This window comes from Astatotilapia calliptera, chromosome 20, assembly GCF_964374335.1.
Source record: "Astatotilapia calliptera chromosome 20, fAstCal68.1, whole genome shotgun sequence".
Taxonomy (NCBI): Eukaryota; Metazoa; Chordata; class Actinopteri; order Cichliformes; family Cichlidae; genus Astatotilapia; species Astatotilapia calliptera.
The window spans coordinates 17711866-17727235 of NC_137441.1; the positions used below are offsets into that span (position 1 = coordinate 17711866).

Sequence of the window (15370 nt, forward strand, 5' to 3'; positions counted from 1 at the left end):
ATGGACACAGCGGACCCAGCCCGCGTAGCGATCAGTAAGCAGGGGGCTATTATCGGTAGCCACGAACAGACGCTGCAGTACCTACTGGCTCAAGTGCACACACTCACAGACGAGCAGGCTAAAATGCAATCCGACATTCAGTCCCTTCAACCCTCGGCGGAGTCGGAACCCGCCGCCGGTAGCTCAGCGCTGCCCGCCCCGACCGCGCCGTTGCCTCAGCCCCAGCGAGGTCACCTGTTTCGCGACGCGGCCTCCCCGGAGCCGGAGCCGTATGCGGGTGACCCAGGGGCCTGTAGCGGTTTTCTGTTACAGTGCAAGCTGGCGTTTGGACGTTCGCCCCGCTCTTTCGTTTCGGACACGGTTCGAGTTTCTTATATAATCGGGAAACTGCGCGACCGAGCCCTGAATTGGGCCGAGGCTTACCTGAGCACACACCCGTTGCCGTCCTGTAGCTACGATGCTTTTCTCGGCGAATTCAAAAGGACTTTTGCCCACCCCGTCTCGGTGGGCAGTGCGGTTCGCCGGCTGTTAAATCTCCGCCAGGGCCGCCGTAGCATCGCGGACTACTTGATCGACTTCCGCACCGCCGCAGCGGCAGTCGGCTGGCCCGATAAAGCCCTTCAGGGAGTCTACTCGCAGTCGCTTAACGAGGACATGAAGGATCAGCTAGCGTCCCGTGACGAACCGGTTACCTTCGAGGAGTTAGCCACGCTCTCGCTTCGCATTGACAACAGACTGCGGGAGCGAGAGCGGGAGAGGAAATCCAGTACCCGTCGGCCAGTGCGGCGTGCGTCACCTGTTTACATTCCCCCGTCGCCGCTTCCGGTTCAGCCATCAGCCCCAGTCGCTGGGGAGAGGGCTGACCCGGAACCGGAACCCATGCAGCTCGGGCGATCCCGGTTGTCTCCGCAAGAGAGAGAGAGACGTCGCCGCGCTCGTTCGTGTTTTTACTGCGGTTCCGCGGAGCATTTCATTGCCGCCTGTCCGGAGAAGGGAAAAGGGGACGCCCGCCGGTAAGTCCGGGGATACGGGTGGGCGGTACCTATAGTGATTCTAAGCCCCGCTTCCTGTTGCCGGTTACGCTCTTGCTCGGCTCCGCAACCCACACGTCCCGGGCGTTAATCGATTCGGGCGCTGAGCAGAGTCTCATTGATATGAAACTAGCCAAGCAACTGAATATTCCCCTGTTCGAGTTGGAGTCTAGCCTCCCAGTTAAAGCACTGGATAACCAAGTTTTCTCCCACATCACTCACCGTACCGCTCCTGTTACTGTAGTCGCCTCAGGCAACCATAGGAAAGGCTCCCCTTCCTGACGTTCCATTCCTCCAGCATCCCCATCGTCCTTGGTTTCACCTGGCTAAAGCTACATAACCCACATCTGGATTGGGCTGGGCAAAAAGTAATAAGTTGGAGCCCGTTTTGCCATGCCAATTGTCTCGTCTCAGCCCCGCCGTCAGCCGTTGCCGAGCCCGCACGTGACGCGAGTGCTGACGTGGACCTTTCTGTCGTACCGTCAGTGTACCACGATTTGAGGGAGGTGTTTAACAAGGACAAAGCCCAAGCACTGCCCCCGCACAGGCCATATGACTGTTCCATTACGTTGTTACCGGGCTCCCCCCTACCCACGAGCCGCCTTTACAATCTGTCTCATCCTGAGAAGGCAGCCATGGAAAAGTACATAAAGGACTCCCTGGCGGCCGGCATCATCAGACCCTCCTCTTCGCCTGTCGGGGCCGGATTCTTCTTTGTCGGTAAGAAGGACGGCTCGCTCCGTCCCTGTATTGATTACAGGAGGCTTAATGACATAACAGTAAAAAACAAATACCCATTGCCGCTGATCAGTTCCGCCTTTGAGCCGCTTCACGGTGCCACCATTTTTACCAAGTTAGACCTCAGGAATGCATATCACCTCGTCAGAATCAGGGAGGGCGACGAGTGGAAAACCGCTTTTAACACTCACTTGGGGCACTTCGAATATTTAGTGATGCCCTTCGGTCTCACAAACGCCCCGGCGGTCTTTCAAAACCTGGTGAACGATGTCCTGCGAGATTTCCTGGACCGCTTCGTCTTCGTTTATCTCGACGATATTCTGATTTTTTCCAAAGACGTGGTGGAACATCGGGCGCACGTCAGAGCCGTGCTGCAGCGGTTGCTGGAAAACAAATTGTACGTCAAGGCGGAGAAATGCGTGTTCCACTCACCTTCCGTCTCCTTCCTGGGCTACGTCCTCGCGGGGGGGCAGGTGAAGACCGACCCGGCTAAGGTTACGGCAGTCGTGCAGTGGCCCGTACCTGCGTCCCGGCGGCATCTGCAGCGCTTCTTGGGCTTCGCAAACTTCTACCGGCGCTTCGTCAGGAACTACAGCCAGGTAGCAGCGCCGCTGACCCGGCTGACGTCACCGAAGCTCCCTTTTATTTGGAGCCAGGAGGCCGGAGCAGCGTTTACCAAGTTAAAGGCAATGTTTACCTCGGCGCCGGTTTTGGTTCACCCCGACCCCGGGAGACCGTTTATTCTCGAGGTGGATGCATCTGACATCGGGGTGGGGGCGGTGTTATCCCAGCGCTCCGGCACGGCGTCCAAGCTCCATCCGTGCGCCTTTTTCTCCCGTCGTTTATCACCTGCTGAGCGTAATTACGACGTGGGGGATAGGGAACTGTTGGCTGTGAAGCTGGCCTTGGAGGAGTGGCGGCACTATCTCGAGGGGGCGGAGCACCCATTCATAGTGTGGACAGATCACAAGAACTTGACGTACATTCGTGCAGCCAAGAGACTGAACTCACGTCAGGCACGCTGGTCCATGTTTTTCAGTCGCTTTAACTTTTCAATCTCTTACCGCCCAGGGTCCCGCAACGTGAAACCGGATGCCCTTTCCCGGCAGTTTGACGCCGCGGGGGAGTCGTCCGCCGTGCCCACCATCCTCCCTGCGAGCGTCAAGGTTGGTTTCCTCACGTGGGAGGTGGAGGAGGACATCCGTCGGGCACTGGAGACCGAGCCGGACCCCGGCACAGGGCCCCCTGACCGCCGCTTTGTCCCTAAGGCGGCCCGCTCCAAAGTGATCGACTGGGTCCACAAGGGGAGATTCTCCTGCCATCCAGGAGGCGCGCGGACGAGTGCCCTCATTAAAAGGTATTTCTGGTGGGGGTCTATTGATAAAGATGTCAAGGAGTATGTGGCCGCCTGCTGTGTTTGTGCTAGGGGCAAATCTAACACGCAACGCCCGGCTGGGTTGCTGCAGCCTCTCTCTATTCCACGGCGCCCCTGGTCGCATATTTCTTTGGATTTCGTTACTGGTCTACCTGTTTCTTCTGGCAAGACCGCGATCCTCACTGTGGTCGACAGGTTTTCCAAAGCAGCTCACTTTGTCGCCCTCGAGAGACTCCCCACATCCACTGAAACCGCTAATCTGCTAGTCGACCATGTGTTTAGGCTGCACGGGATACCCTCGGAGGTCGTCTCAGACAGGGGACCGCAATTTACATCGCAGGTCTGGAGGGCGTTCTGTACATCCCTGGGAGCGAAGCCATGTTTGAGCTCTGGACACCACCCTCAGACTAATGGTCAGACTGAACGCCTCAACCAGGAATTGGAGGCCACTCTCCGCTGCGTCGCTGCCTCCAACCCGGCTTCCTGGTCATCGTTATTGCCGTGGGCGGAGTACGCACACAACTCCCTCACCTCGTCAGCGACGGGTCTCTCGCCTTTTGAGGCCTCTCTCGGCTACCAGCCACCCCTTTTTCCGGAGCGCGAGACCGACCTTGAGGTCCCCTCCGTCCAGCACCATCTGCAACGCTGCCGACGGGTGTGGTCGCGCACCCGCCGGGCCTTGGGCCTGTCCGTCGCCCGCCAGCGCCGCTACGCGGATCGCCGCCGCAAGGCGGCACCTGCCTACGCCCGGGGACAGAAGGTGTGGCTATCCGTCAGAGACATTCCCCTCAGGACGGACTCCCGCAAGTTGGCCCCACGCTTCATCGGTCCTTTTGAGGTGGAGCGGGTGGTTGGCCGCTCCGCGGTCAGGCTAAAGTTGCCCTCCTCGTTACGGGTCCACCCGACCTTCCACGTCTCCCAAGTCAAGCCGGTTGTGGTGAGTCCGTTGTGCCCGCCTCCTGCTGCCCCGCCGCCCGCCCGGCTCATCGGTGGGCATCCTGCCTTCACGGTCCGCCGCATCCTGGATGTACGCCGCCGGGGGAGGGGCAGGCAGTTCCTGGTCGACTGGGAGGGGTACGGGCCGGAGGAGAGGTCCTGGGTTCCCCGGTCCCGGATTCTCGACCCCGCCTTGCTTTCGGCAGAGGCCGGTCGCCGAGAGGCGACCCTTGAGGGGGGGTGGTGTCATGGTCTGGTTGGGCACCTGCAGGTCTCAGACAGCGGCTCCTCCTCCTTTAGGCGGAGTCCGGTTGCCCCTCCCTGGCTGACCACCTGTGAGCAATCGTGCCAGCGGTATATCAGACCTGCGCTCTCAACCACTCATCGCCTGAGTATCTGCTATTCCCATGTTAGTTCAGTGGAGCATCCTAAACCTTGTCTTAACGCCGTGTGATGACTGACCTGTCTTTTCTTGTCCTCAGCGATAGCACCCGGAGTGGAGATCTTGTTCCCCTCGCTCCCGTCCTCCTGGACCTGGGCCGCCAGCTGCTTACACAACGTGGCCTGCCGGCCCACCGCTCACCTGCCTGCCTCCCCACGCCTCGACCGCTTCCGGGTTTTCCGCTCCACCTGTCCCCTCCATCTGAAACCAAGTAAGGCAATTCAATTCAACTGCGGAGGATTATTGGTTGTCTGCTGGATCCCTCTGATCGTGATCTCCTCTTGTTCCAGTGCCCCCGGCCCCTACCTAGTCCTGTTTCTACCTCCCCGCTCTCCCCGCTGTTCAGCCGTCTCCTAGAGGTGTCTAGGTCGCCCTCATTATCACCGACGAATCCTATGCGCCACTAGTGTGGTGGCGTCGCTTTGTGTTTCACCTTTGTTTACCTGTGGGCGGAAATAAATCATTTGTTTTCTGTCACCTCGCTTCCGGGTTGGTTTCTGCGCCTGTGTCCATCCCTGTTCCCTCGTGCCGTTGAGCCGTGACACCATGCGAGCATCACAACTCACTTGTCACCTGTCCCTCACCATCACAGATGGTTTGGTGTTTGGTGGACTAAGGTTCAGAGTTCACCATGGCCTGGCGTATTCCCCTTGGCAACTTACCGGAATGCTGTTCATCCCTCCTGGACCAGAGGAAGGTGTTAGGGCCCTGGTGGAATCAATATTACTTTTGTGGAAAATTCATTCTCAAAAACTGTACTGTGGGGGGAAAAAAGCCATGATGAGTTGGCCTTGATGTTTCTATCAACAAAAGTAAGAATCTGAGATTCTTGGTCCACCCAGTTCTCAGGAGAAGGCAGCAGCAGGGAGAATCCATGGCTCATGGCTATATTTGACATCAGACGTCAGCAGGGCAGGTTTTCTTGTTGGCAGAGTTAAGACCACATCTGAGGAGGCAGAGAATTATTTTTCGATAGCCAGCTGGCCAGGTGTAGCATCTAGCAGTGTGTTTCAGGTGAAATAACATTATTTTACAATTTCCACTTCATTGTATATTCAGTCCCGGTGCACAGTTTGTTACAAGCACACTTGTTGCCAAATGTAGTGATCTTGTCACAAGCGATGGCAGGGACTCAAGTGCAGAGCAGAATTCAGTTCCAAAACCAGAGTTTTATTTCCACAATTACCAGGTGCAGAATATATACAGTGGGGAATCTGGGGGTTCCTAGGGTCCAGGGGGGGAAATCCGGGAAGGGGAAGCTCTCTCCTCACACGTGCTCTCTTCACCACACACGTCCACACAGTGGGTAGGTTACGGGTCCGGGAAAACTAGTCACAAGAAAGATCGGTTAAGCTGAATCACAGATTTACACACAAAAACTTTACTGAGGCTAGAGATTTTGCAGATTTTATGTGACCGGTGTGCAAAAGGCTTATTTCTCTAGTAGACAGCTCAGGACTATTAGATTACTACACCAGTGTTACTTCAGCAGTCAGAAACTACAAATAAAAATTTGAATCCCACCAGGAAATTAAACAGATGAAATATAAACAGGTGAATAATGCTGTAATTTAAACATGGATGATGTCACTTTTTAAACAGCTATGTTGTTTGTTCATTATTAAGTTTCAAGAATGGGAACATGAGACTTTTGAAAAATTTAAGAATATTTCAGTGCAGTTCTCTAAAACGATCCTGTTGTTGGACACTAACAGTCATGCCATTCCCAAGTAACTGGTGCTTAATGTGCTTGTTACGGTAGGCTAGATTGCTGGCAGGAGCTCCCTGTCTGTGAAACAGAAAAACATCACACAATGAAATATTTTTCAGCGTTTTTCAAAACAACACAAATTTTACTGTTTCCATTTGTACTTGAGTAAATGTAAATGTGACTGTCATGGGCATGGAAAACCCTAGACTGGTTCCCAGTCTGTTGCAGGGCTAACACAACCATTCCCAGATTGAGCCAATGTTACATTTTAGTACTGATTAACTCTGTAAGTTAGCCAGGCCCATGATGCACTGAGAGTTTCTCCTTCTCTCACCTCATGTGTATAACACCATGTGTTTATACACCACTTTCCATTAAATTAATAGTTAATAATCTCTGGCTCTCTTCCACAAAGGGTCTTTTGTCCTGTCTCCCTCCCCTCAGCCACCACTGGTCATGGCCCATGGCCGCCCCTTCCTGATCCTGGTTTTTCCTTTCCTCTGTCACCAAAGTGCTTTCTCATAGGACAGGGGTCAGCAACCTTTCACATCCAAAGAGCCATTTGGACCCGGTTTCTACGCAAACAAAAACACTGGGAGCCGCAAATACTTTTTGACATCTAAAATGAAGATAACACTGTATATATTGTTTTTGACCTTTATCAGAAGCAGAATCAGAAAGGGTTTTATTGCCAAATGTTGAGCAGGTTTACAACATTAGGAAATTGCTGCGGTGCTTCAGTGCAACCATACTGTTATAAATTGCGCTTAAATAGACATGAAAAAATAAAAGTAAGAATAAGAATTAAAAGTGCTACGTAGAAAGATATATACATGAGTGCAGGTGGTGATCAGTGCCAAAACATGGAATGATGCAGTGAACACAGCGTAGGGTCATGTGTTAGTGGTGGGAACAGTCGTACGTTTATTGTTCATGTGTCCAACAGCAGAGGGGAAGAAACTGTTCTTATGGCGAGAGGTTCTGGTGCGAATGGACCGGAGCCTCCTGCCTGAGGGGAGCAGGTCAAACAGACTGTATCCAGGGTGAGAAGGGTCAGCTGAGATCCGAGCTGCACACCCCAGTGTCCTGGAGGTGTACAGGTCCTGCAGAGATGAGAGTCTACAGCCAATCACCTTCTCAGCAGAGCGCACAACACGCTGCAGTCTCTGTTTGTCCCTGATAGTGGCTCCAGCGTACCACACGGTGATGGAGGAGGTGAGGATGGACTCGATGATTGCAGTGTAGAACTGCATCATCGTCCGTGTTGGCAGGTTGAATTTCTTCAGCTGCCTCAGGAAGTACATCCTCTGCTGGGCTTTCTTAATGACGGAGGTGATGGTGGGCTCCCACTTCAGGTCCTGAGTGATGGTGGTACCCAGGAAGTGGAATGAGTCCACAGAGGTGATGGGGGTGTCAGTCAGGATGATGGGGGGTAGTGGGGCTGTGTGCTTCCTGAAGTCCACAGTAATCTCCACTGTCTTCTGGGCATTCAGCACCAGGTTGTTGTGGCTGCACCAGGACACCAGACGTTCAACCTCCCTCCTGTAGGCAGACTCATCCCCGTCCGAGATGAGTCCAATAACGGTGGTGTCATCTGCAAACTTGATTAGCTTGACAGACTGGTGGGTGGAGGTGCAGCAGTTAGTATACAGGGAGAAGAGCAGAGGAGAAAGAACAAAGCCCTGAGGGGAGCCGGTGCTGATGGTCCGAGAGTCCGAGACATTCTTTCCCAGCCTCACATGCTGTTTCCTGTCCGTCAGGAAGTCAGTGATCCACCGGCAGATGGGATCAGGCACATTCATCTGGGAAAGCTTGCCTCGGAGATGGTCTGGAAGGATGGTGTTGAAGGCAGAGCTGAAGTCCACAAACAGGATCCTGGCGTAGGTTCCTGGGGAGTCCAGATGCTGCAGGATGAAGTGTAGAGCCATGTTGATGGCGTCATCTACAGACCTGTTGGCTCTGTATGCAAACTGCAGGGGGTCCAGGAGGGGGGCCGTGAGGGTCTTGAGATGGGAGAGAACTAGGCGCTCAAATGACTTCATGACCACAGATGTCAGAGCCACGGGTCTGTAGTCATTTAGTCCAGTGATCCTAGGTTTCTTGGGGACAGGGATTATGGTAGAGGACTTGAAGCAGGCAGGCACATGACATGCCTGCAGTGAGGAGTTGAAAATGCCAGAAAACACTGGGGCCAGCTCGTTTGCACAGTGTCTGAGGGTGGCAGGAGACACACCGTCTGGGCCGGGAGCTTTTCGAGCATTCAGACTCTTAAACTGCTTCCTCACATCTGCTTCATGAATATGAAGAGTTGTGGTGGGAGGAGGTGGTGTGAAATCCTCTTTTGTGTGGGGTGAGGAGGGGGGTGTTGTAGGTGAACAGTTTGAAGGTGGTGATGGCTCTATGGAGGGGGGAGAGGTGGGGGAATTAGTGTCCAAAGTGCCTCTATTGTTGGGGCCGTTGGAGGTGTGAAGGCTGCCTGATGGCTCGTCAAAACGGCAGTAAAAGTCGTTGAGGGTGTTGGCCAAGAGCAAGTCATCAGTGGAGTGGGGGGTTTTAGGCTTGTAGTTGGTGATATTCCTAAAACCTTTCCACACAGAGGCCGAGTCATTCTCTGAGATCTGCTGCTGCATCTTCTCAGAGTGCTGATGTTTAGCAACGTCCACTTCTTTAGTGAACCTGTACTTGGCCTCTCTGTAGCAGTCCCTGTCTCCGCTTCTGAACGCCTTTCTCTTTTCCAGCCACAGCTTTTTGAGTTTAGGAGTAAACCAGGGTTTGTCATTGTTATAACTCACCCTGGTGCGTGATGGCACAATGCTGTCCTCACAGAAGTGGATATAGGAGGTGACAGTGTCCGTAAACTCGTCCAAGCTGTTAGAAGCAGCCTTCATTGTGTCCCAGTCTGTGGACTCCAAACACGTGCGAAGCTCCTCCACGGCCTCGTTGCTCCACAGTTTTTTTGTCCTCATGACAGGTTTGGAGAGCTTCTTTGATACGCTCTTTCGTTTCGGACACGGTTCGAGTTTCTTATATAATCGGGAAACTGCGCGACCGAGCCCTGAATTGGGCCGAGGCTTACCTGAGCACACACCCGTTGCCGTCCTGTAGCTACGATGCTTTTCTCGGCGAATTCAAAAGGACTTTTGCCCACCCCGTCTCGGTGGGCAGTGCGGTTCGCCGGCTGTTAAATCTCCGCCAGGGCCGCCGTAGCATCGCGGACTACTTGATCGACTTCCGCACCGCCGCAGCGGCAGTCGGCTGGCCCGATAAAGCCCTTCAGGGAGTCTACTCGCAGTCGCTTAACGAGGACATGAAGGATCAGCTAGCGTCCCGTGACGAACCGGTTACCTTCGAGGAGTTAGCCACGCTCTCGCTTCGCATTGACAACAGACTGCGGGAGCGAGAGCGGGAGAGGAAATCCAGTACCCGTCGGCCAGTGCGGCGTGCGTCACCTGTTTACATTCCCCCGTCGCCGCTTCCGGTTCAGCCATCAGCCCCAGTCGCTGGGGAGAGGGCTGACCCGGAACCGGAACCCATGCAGCTCGGGCGATCCCGGTTGTCTCCGCAAGAGAGAGAGACGTCGCCGCGCTCGTTCGTGTTTTTACTGCGGTTCCGCGGAGCATTTCATTGCCGCCTGTCCGGAGAAGGGAAAAGGGGACGCCCGCCGGTAAGTCCGGGGATACGGGTGGGCGGTACCTATAGTGATTCTAAGCCCCGCTTCCTGTTGCCGGTTACGCTCTTGCTCGGCTCCGCAACCCACACGTCCCGGGCGTTAATCGATTCGGGCGCTGAGCAGAGTCTCATTGATATGAAACTAGCCAAGCAACTGAATATTCCCCTGTTCGAGTTGGAGTCTAGCCTCCCAGTTAAAGCACTGGATAACCAAGTTTTCTCCCACATCACTCACCGTACCGCTCCTGTTACTGTAGTCGCCTCAGGCAACCATAGGAAAGGCTCCCCTTCCTGACGTTCCATTCCTCCAGCATCCCCATCGTCCTTGGTTTCACCTGGCTAAAGCTACATAACCCACATCTGGATTGGGCTGGGCAAAAAGTAATAAGTTGGAGCCCGTTTTGCCATGCCAATTGTCTCGTCTCAGCCCCGCCGTCAGCCGTTGCCGAGCCCGCACGTGACGCGAGTGCTGACGTGGACCTTTCTGTCGTACCGTCAGTGTACCACGATTTGAGGGAGGTGTTTAACAAGGACAAAGCCCAAGCACTGCCCCCGCACAGGCCATATGACTGTTCCATTACGTTGTTACCGGGCTCCCCCCTACCCACGAGCCGCCTTTACAATCTGTCTCATCCTGAGAAGGCAGCCATGGAAAAGTACATAAAGGACTCCCTGGCGGCCGGCATCATCAGACCCTCCTCTTCGCCTGTCGGGGCCGGATTCTTCTTTGTCGGTAAGAAGGACGGCTCGCTCCGTCCCTGTATTGATTACAGGAGGCTTAATGACATAACAGTAAAAAACAAATACCCATTGCCGCTGATCAGTTCCGCCTTTGAGCCGCTTCACGGTGCCACCATTTTTACCAAGTTAGACCTCAGGAATGCATATCACCTCGTCAGAATCAGGGAGGGCGACGAGTGGAAAACCGCTTTTAACACTCACTTGGGGCACTTCGAATATTTAGTGATGCCCTTCGGTCTCACAAACGCCCCGGCGGTCTTTCAAAACCTGGTGAACGATGTCCTGCGAGATTTCCTGGACCGCTTCGTCTTCGTTTATCTCGACGATATTCTGATTTTTTCCAAAGACGTGGTGGAACATCGGGCGCACGTCAGAGCCGTGCTGCAGCGGTTGCTGGAAAACAAATTGTACGTCAAGGCGGAGAAATGCGTGTTCCACTCACCTTCCGTCTCCTTCCTGGGCTACGTCCTCGCGGGGGGGCAGGTGAAGACCGACCCGGCTAAGGTTACGGCAGTCGTGCAGTGGCCCGTACCTGCGTCCCGGCGGCATCTGCAGCGCTTCTTGGGCTTCGCAAACTTCTACCGGCGCTTCGTCAGGAACTACAGCCAGGTAGCAGCGCCGCTGACCCGGCTGACGTCACCGAAGCTCCCTTTTATTTGGAGCCAGGAGGCCGGAGCAGCGTTTACCAAGTTAAAGGCAATGTTTACCTCGGCGCCGGTTTTGGTTCACCCCGACCCCGGGAGACCGTTTATTCTCGAGGTGGATGCATCTGACATCGGGGTGGGGGCGGTGTTATCCCAGCGCTCCGGCACGGCGTCCAAGCTCCATCCGTGCGCCTTTTTCTCCCGTCGTTTATCACCTGCTGAGCGTAATTACGACGTGGGGGATAGGGAACTGTTGGCTGTGAAGCTGGCCTTGGAGGAGTGGCGGCACTATCTCGAGGGGGCGGAGCACCCATTCATAGTGTGGACAGATCACAAGAACTTGACGTACATTCGTGCAGCCAAGAGACTGAACTCACGTCAGGCACGCTGGTCCATGTTTTTCAGTCGCTTTAACTTTTCAATCTCTTACCGCCCAGGGTCCCGCAACGTGAAACCGGATGCCCTTTCCCGGCAGTTTGACGCCGCGGGGGAGTCGTCCGCCGTGCCCACCATCCTCCCTGCGAGCGTCAAGGTTGGTTTCCTCACGTGGGAGGTGGAGGAGGACATCCGTCGGGCACTGGAGACCGAGCCGGACCCCGGCACAGGGCCCCCTGACCGCCGCTTTGTCCCTAAGGCGGCCCGCTCCAAAGTGATCGACTGGGTCCACAAGGGGAGATTCTCCTGCCATCCAGGAGGCGCGCGGACGAGTGCCCTCATTAAAAGGTATTTCTGGTGGGGGTCTATTGATAAAGATGTCAAGGAGTATGTGGCCGCCTGCTGTGTTTGTGCTAGGGGCAAATCTAACACGCAACGCCCGGCTGGGTTGCTGCAGCCTCTCTCTATTCCACGGCGCCCCTGGTCGCATATTTCTTTGGATTTCGTTACTGGTCTACCTGTTTCTTCTGGCAAGACCGCGATCCTCACTGTGGTCGACAGGTTTTCCAAAGCAGCTCACTTTGTCGCCCTCGAGAGACTCCCCACATCCACTGAAACCGCTAATCTGCTAGTCGACCATGTGTTTAGGCTGCACGGGATACCCTCGGAGGTCGTCTCAGACAGGGGACCGCAATTTACATCGCAGGTCTGGAGGGCGTTCTGTACATCCCTGGGAGCGAAGCCATGTTTGAGCTCTGGACACCACCCTCAGACTAATGGTCAGACTGAACGCCTCAACCAGGAATTGGAGGCCACTCTCCGCTGCGTCGCTGCCTCCAACCCGGCTTCCTGGTCATCGTTATTGCCGTGGGCGGAGTACGCACACAACTCCCTCACCTCGTCAGCGACGGGTCTCTCGCCTTTTGAGGCCTCTCTCGGCTACCAGCCACCCCTTTTTCCGGAGCGCGAGACCGACCTTGAGGTCCCCTCCGTCCAGCACCATCTGCAACGCTGCCGACGGGTGTGGTCGCGCACCCGCCGGGCCTTGGGCCTGTCCGTCGCCCGCCAGCGCCGCTACGCGGATCGCCGCCGCAAGGCGGCACCTGCCTACGCCCGGGGACAGAAGGTGTGGCTATCCGTCAGAGACATTCCCCTCAGGACGGACTCCCGCAAGTTGGCCCCACGCTTCATCGGTCCTTTTGAGGTGGAGCGGGTGGTTGGCCGCTCCGCGGTCAGGCTAAAGTTGCCCTCCTCGTTACGGGTCCACCCGACCTTCCACGTCTCCCAAGTCAAGCCGGTTGTGGTGAGTCCGTTGTGCCCGCCTCCTGCTGCCCCGCCGCCCGCCCGGCTCATCGGTGGGCATCCTGCCTTCACGGTCCGCCGCATCCTGGATGTACGCCGCCGGGGGAGGGGCAGGCAGTTCCTGGTCGACTGGGAGGGGTACGGGCCGGAGGAGAGGTCCTGGGTTCCCCGGTCCCGGATTCTCGACCCCGCCTTGCTTTCGGCAGAGGCCGGTCGCCGAGAGGCGACCCTTGAGGGGGGGTGGTGTCATGGTCTGGTTGGGCACCTGCAGGTCTCAGACAGCGGCTCCTCCTCCTTTAGGCGGAGTCCGGTTGCCCCTCCCTGGCTGACCACCTGTGAGCAATCGTGCCAGCGGTATATCAGACCTGCGCTCTCAACCACTCATCGCCTGAGTATCTGCTATTCCCATGTTAGTTCAGTGGAGCATCCTAAACCTTGTCTTAACGCCGTGTGATGACTGACCTGTCTTTTCTTGTCCTCAGCGATAGCACCCGGAGTGGAGATCTTGTTCCCCTCGCTCCCGTCCTCCTGGACCTGGGCCGCCAGCTGCTTACACAACGTGGCCTGCCGGCCCACCGCTCACCTGCCTGCCTCCCCACGCCTCGACCGCTTCCGGGTTTTCCGCTCCACCTGTCCCCTCCATCTGAAACCAAGTAAGGCAATTCAATTCAACTGCGGAGGATTATTGGTTGTCTGCTGGATCCCTCTGATCGTGATCTCCTCTTGTTCCAGTGCCCCCGGCCCCTACCTAGTCCTGTTTCTACCTCCCCGCTCTCCCCGCTGTTCAGCCGTCTCCTAGAGGTGTCTAGGTCGCCCTCATTATCACCGACGAATCCTATGCGCCACTAGTGTGGTGGCGTCGCTTTGTGTTTCACCTTTGTTTACCTGTGGGCGGAAATAAATCATTTGTTTTCTGTCACCTCGCTTCCGGGTTGGTTTCTGCGCCTGTGTCCATCCCTGTTCCCTCGTGCCGTTGAGCCGTGACACCATGCGAGCATCACAACTCACTTGTCACCTGTCCCTCACCATCACAGATGGTTTGGTGTTTGGTGGACTAAGGTTCAGAGTTCACCATGGCCTGGCGTATTCCCCTTGGCAACTTACCGGAATGCTGTTCATCCCTCCTGGACCAGAGGAAGGTGTTAGGGCCCTGGTGGAATCAATATTACTTTTGTGGAAAATTCATTCTCAAAAACTGTACTGTGGGGGGAAAAAAGCCATGATGAGTTGGCCTTGATGTTTCTATCAACAAAAGTAAGAATCTGAGATTCTTGGTCCACCCAGTTCTCAGGAGAAGGCAGCAGCAGGGAGAATCCATGGCTCATGGCTATATTTGACATCAGACGTCAGCAGGGCAGGTTTTCTTGTTGGCAGAGTTAAGACCACATCTGAGGAGGCAGAGAATTATTTTTCGATAGCCAGCTGGCCAGGTGTAGCATCTAGCAGTGTGTTTCAGGTGAAATAACATTATTTTACAATTTCCACTTCATTGTATATTCAGTCCCGGTGCACAGTTTGTTACAAGCACACTTGTTGCCAAATGTAGTGATCTTGTCACAAGCGATGGCAGGGACTCAAGTGCAGAGCAGAATTCAGTTCCAAAACCAGAGTTTTATTTCCACAATTACCAGGTGCAGAATATATACAGTGGGGAATCTGGGGGTTCCTAGGGTCCAGGGGGGGAAATCCGGGAAGGGGAAGCTCTCTCCTCACACGTGCTCTCTTCACCACACACGTCCACACAGTGGGTAGGTTACGGGTCCGGGAAAACTAGTCACAAGAAAGATCGGTTAAGCTGAATCACAGATTTACACACAAAAACTTTACTGAGGCTAGAGATTTTGCAGATTTTATGTGACCGGTGTGCAAAAGGCTTATTTCTCTAGTAGACAGCTCAGGACTATTAGATTACTACACCAGTGTTACTTCAGCAGTCAGAAACTACAAATAAAAATTTGAATCCCACCAGGAAATTAAACAGATGAAATATAAACAGGTGAATAATGCTGTAATTTAAACATGGATGATGTCACTTTTTAAACAGCTATGTTGTTTGTTCATTATTAAGTTTCAAGAATGGGAACATGAGACTTTTGAAAAATTTAAGAATATTTCAGTGCAGTTCTCTAAAACGATCCTGTTGTTGGACACTAACAGTCATGCCATTCCCAAGTAACTGGTGCTTAATGTGCTTGTTACGGTAGGCTAGATTGCTGGCAGGAGCTCCCTGTCTGTGAAACAGAAAAACATCACACAATGAAATATTTTTCAGCGTTTTTCAAAACAACACAAATTTTACTGTTTCCATTTGTACTTGAGTAAATGTAAATGTGACTGTCATGGGCATGGAAAACCCTAGACTGGTTCCCAGTCTGTTGCAGGGCTAACACAACCATTCCCAGATTG

General features: G+C 54.4%; 2 protein-coding genes across 2 annotated transcripts; both read left to right on the forward strand.

The window, feature by feature from the left end:
• On the forward strand, positions 1–4999 carry LOC113036701 (uncharacterized). Its single transcript, XM_080295149.1, has 5 exons — positions 1–766; positions 1446–1751; positions 2841–4489; positions 4563–4733; positions 4813–4999. The coding sequence occupies exons 1-4, from the start codon at positions 1–3 to the stop codon at positions 4566–4568; spliced, it is 2727 nt and encodes a 908-aa protein (XP_080151275.1). The 3' UTR covers positions 4569–4733; positions 4813–4999.
• A 69-nt stretch (positions 5000–5068) lies between these two features.
• Positions 5069–13883, forward strand: LOC113013667 (uncharacterized). Its single transcript, XM_080295150.1, has 6 exons — positions 5069–5139; positions 9339–10138; positions 10330–10635; positions 11725–13373; positions 13447–13617; positions 13697–13883. The coding sequence occupies exons 1-5, from the start codon at positions 5069–5071 to the stop codon at positions 13450–13452; spliced, it is 2832 nt and encodes a 943-aa protein (XP_080151276.1). The 3' UTR covers positions 13453–13617; positions 13697–13883.
• The last annotated feature ends 1487 nt before the right edge of the window (positions 13884–15370 follow it).

Coding starts and splice junctions, on each gene's coding strand:
- LOC113036701 (XM_080295149.1), top strand. CDS start 1: ATGGACACAGCGGACCCAGCCCGCGTAGCGATCAGTAAGCAGGGGGCT. Junction 767..1,445: donor AGAGCGGGAGAGGAAATCCA/GTACCCGTCGGC, acceptor GTCTCGTCTCAG/CCCCGCCGTCAGCCGTTGCC. Junction 1,752..2,840: donor GGCCGGATTCTTCTTTGTCG/GTAAGAAGGACG, acceptor CTTACCGCCCAG/GGTCCCGCAACGTGAAACCG.
- LOC113013667 (XM_080295150.1), top strand. CDS start 5,069: ATGCGAGCATCACAACTCACTTGTCACCTGTCCCTCACCATCACAGAT. Junction 10,139..10,329: donor TTTCTCCCACATCACTCACC/GTACCGCTCCTG, acceptor GTCTCGTCTCAG/CCCCGCCGTCAGCCGTTGCC. Junction 10,636..11,724: donor GGCCGGATTCTTCTTTGTCG/GTAAGAAGGACG, acceptor CTTACCGCCCAG/GGTCCCGCAACGTGAAACCG.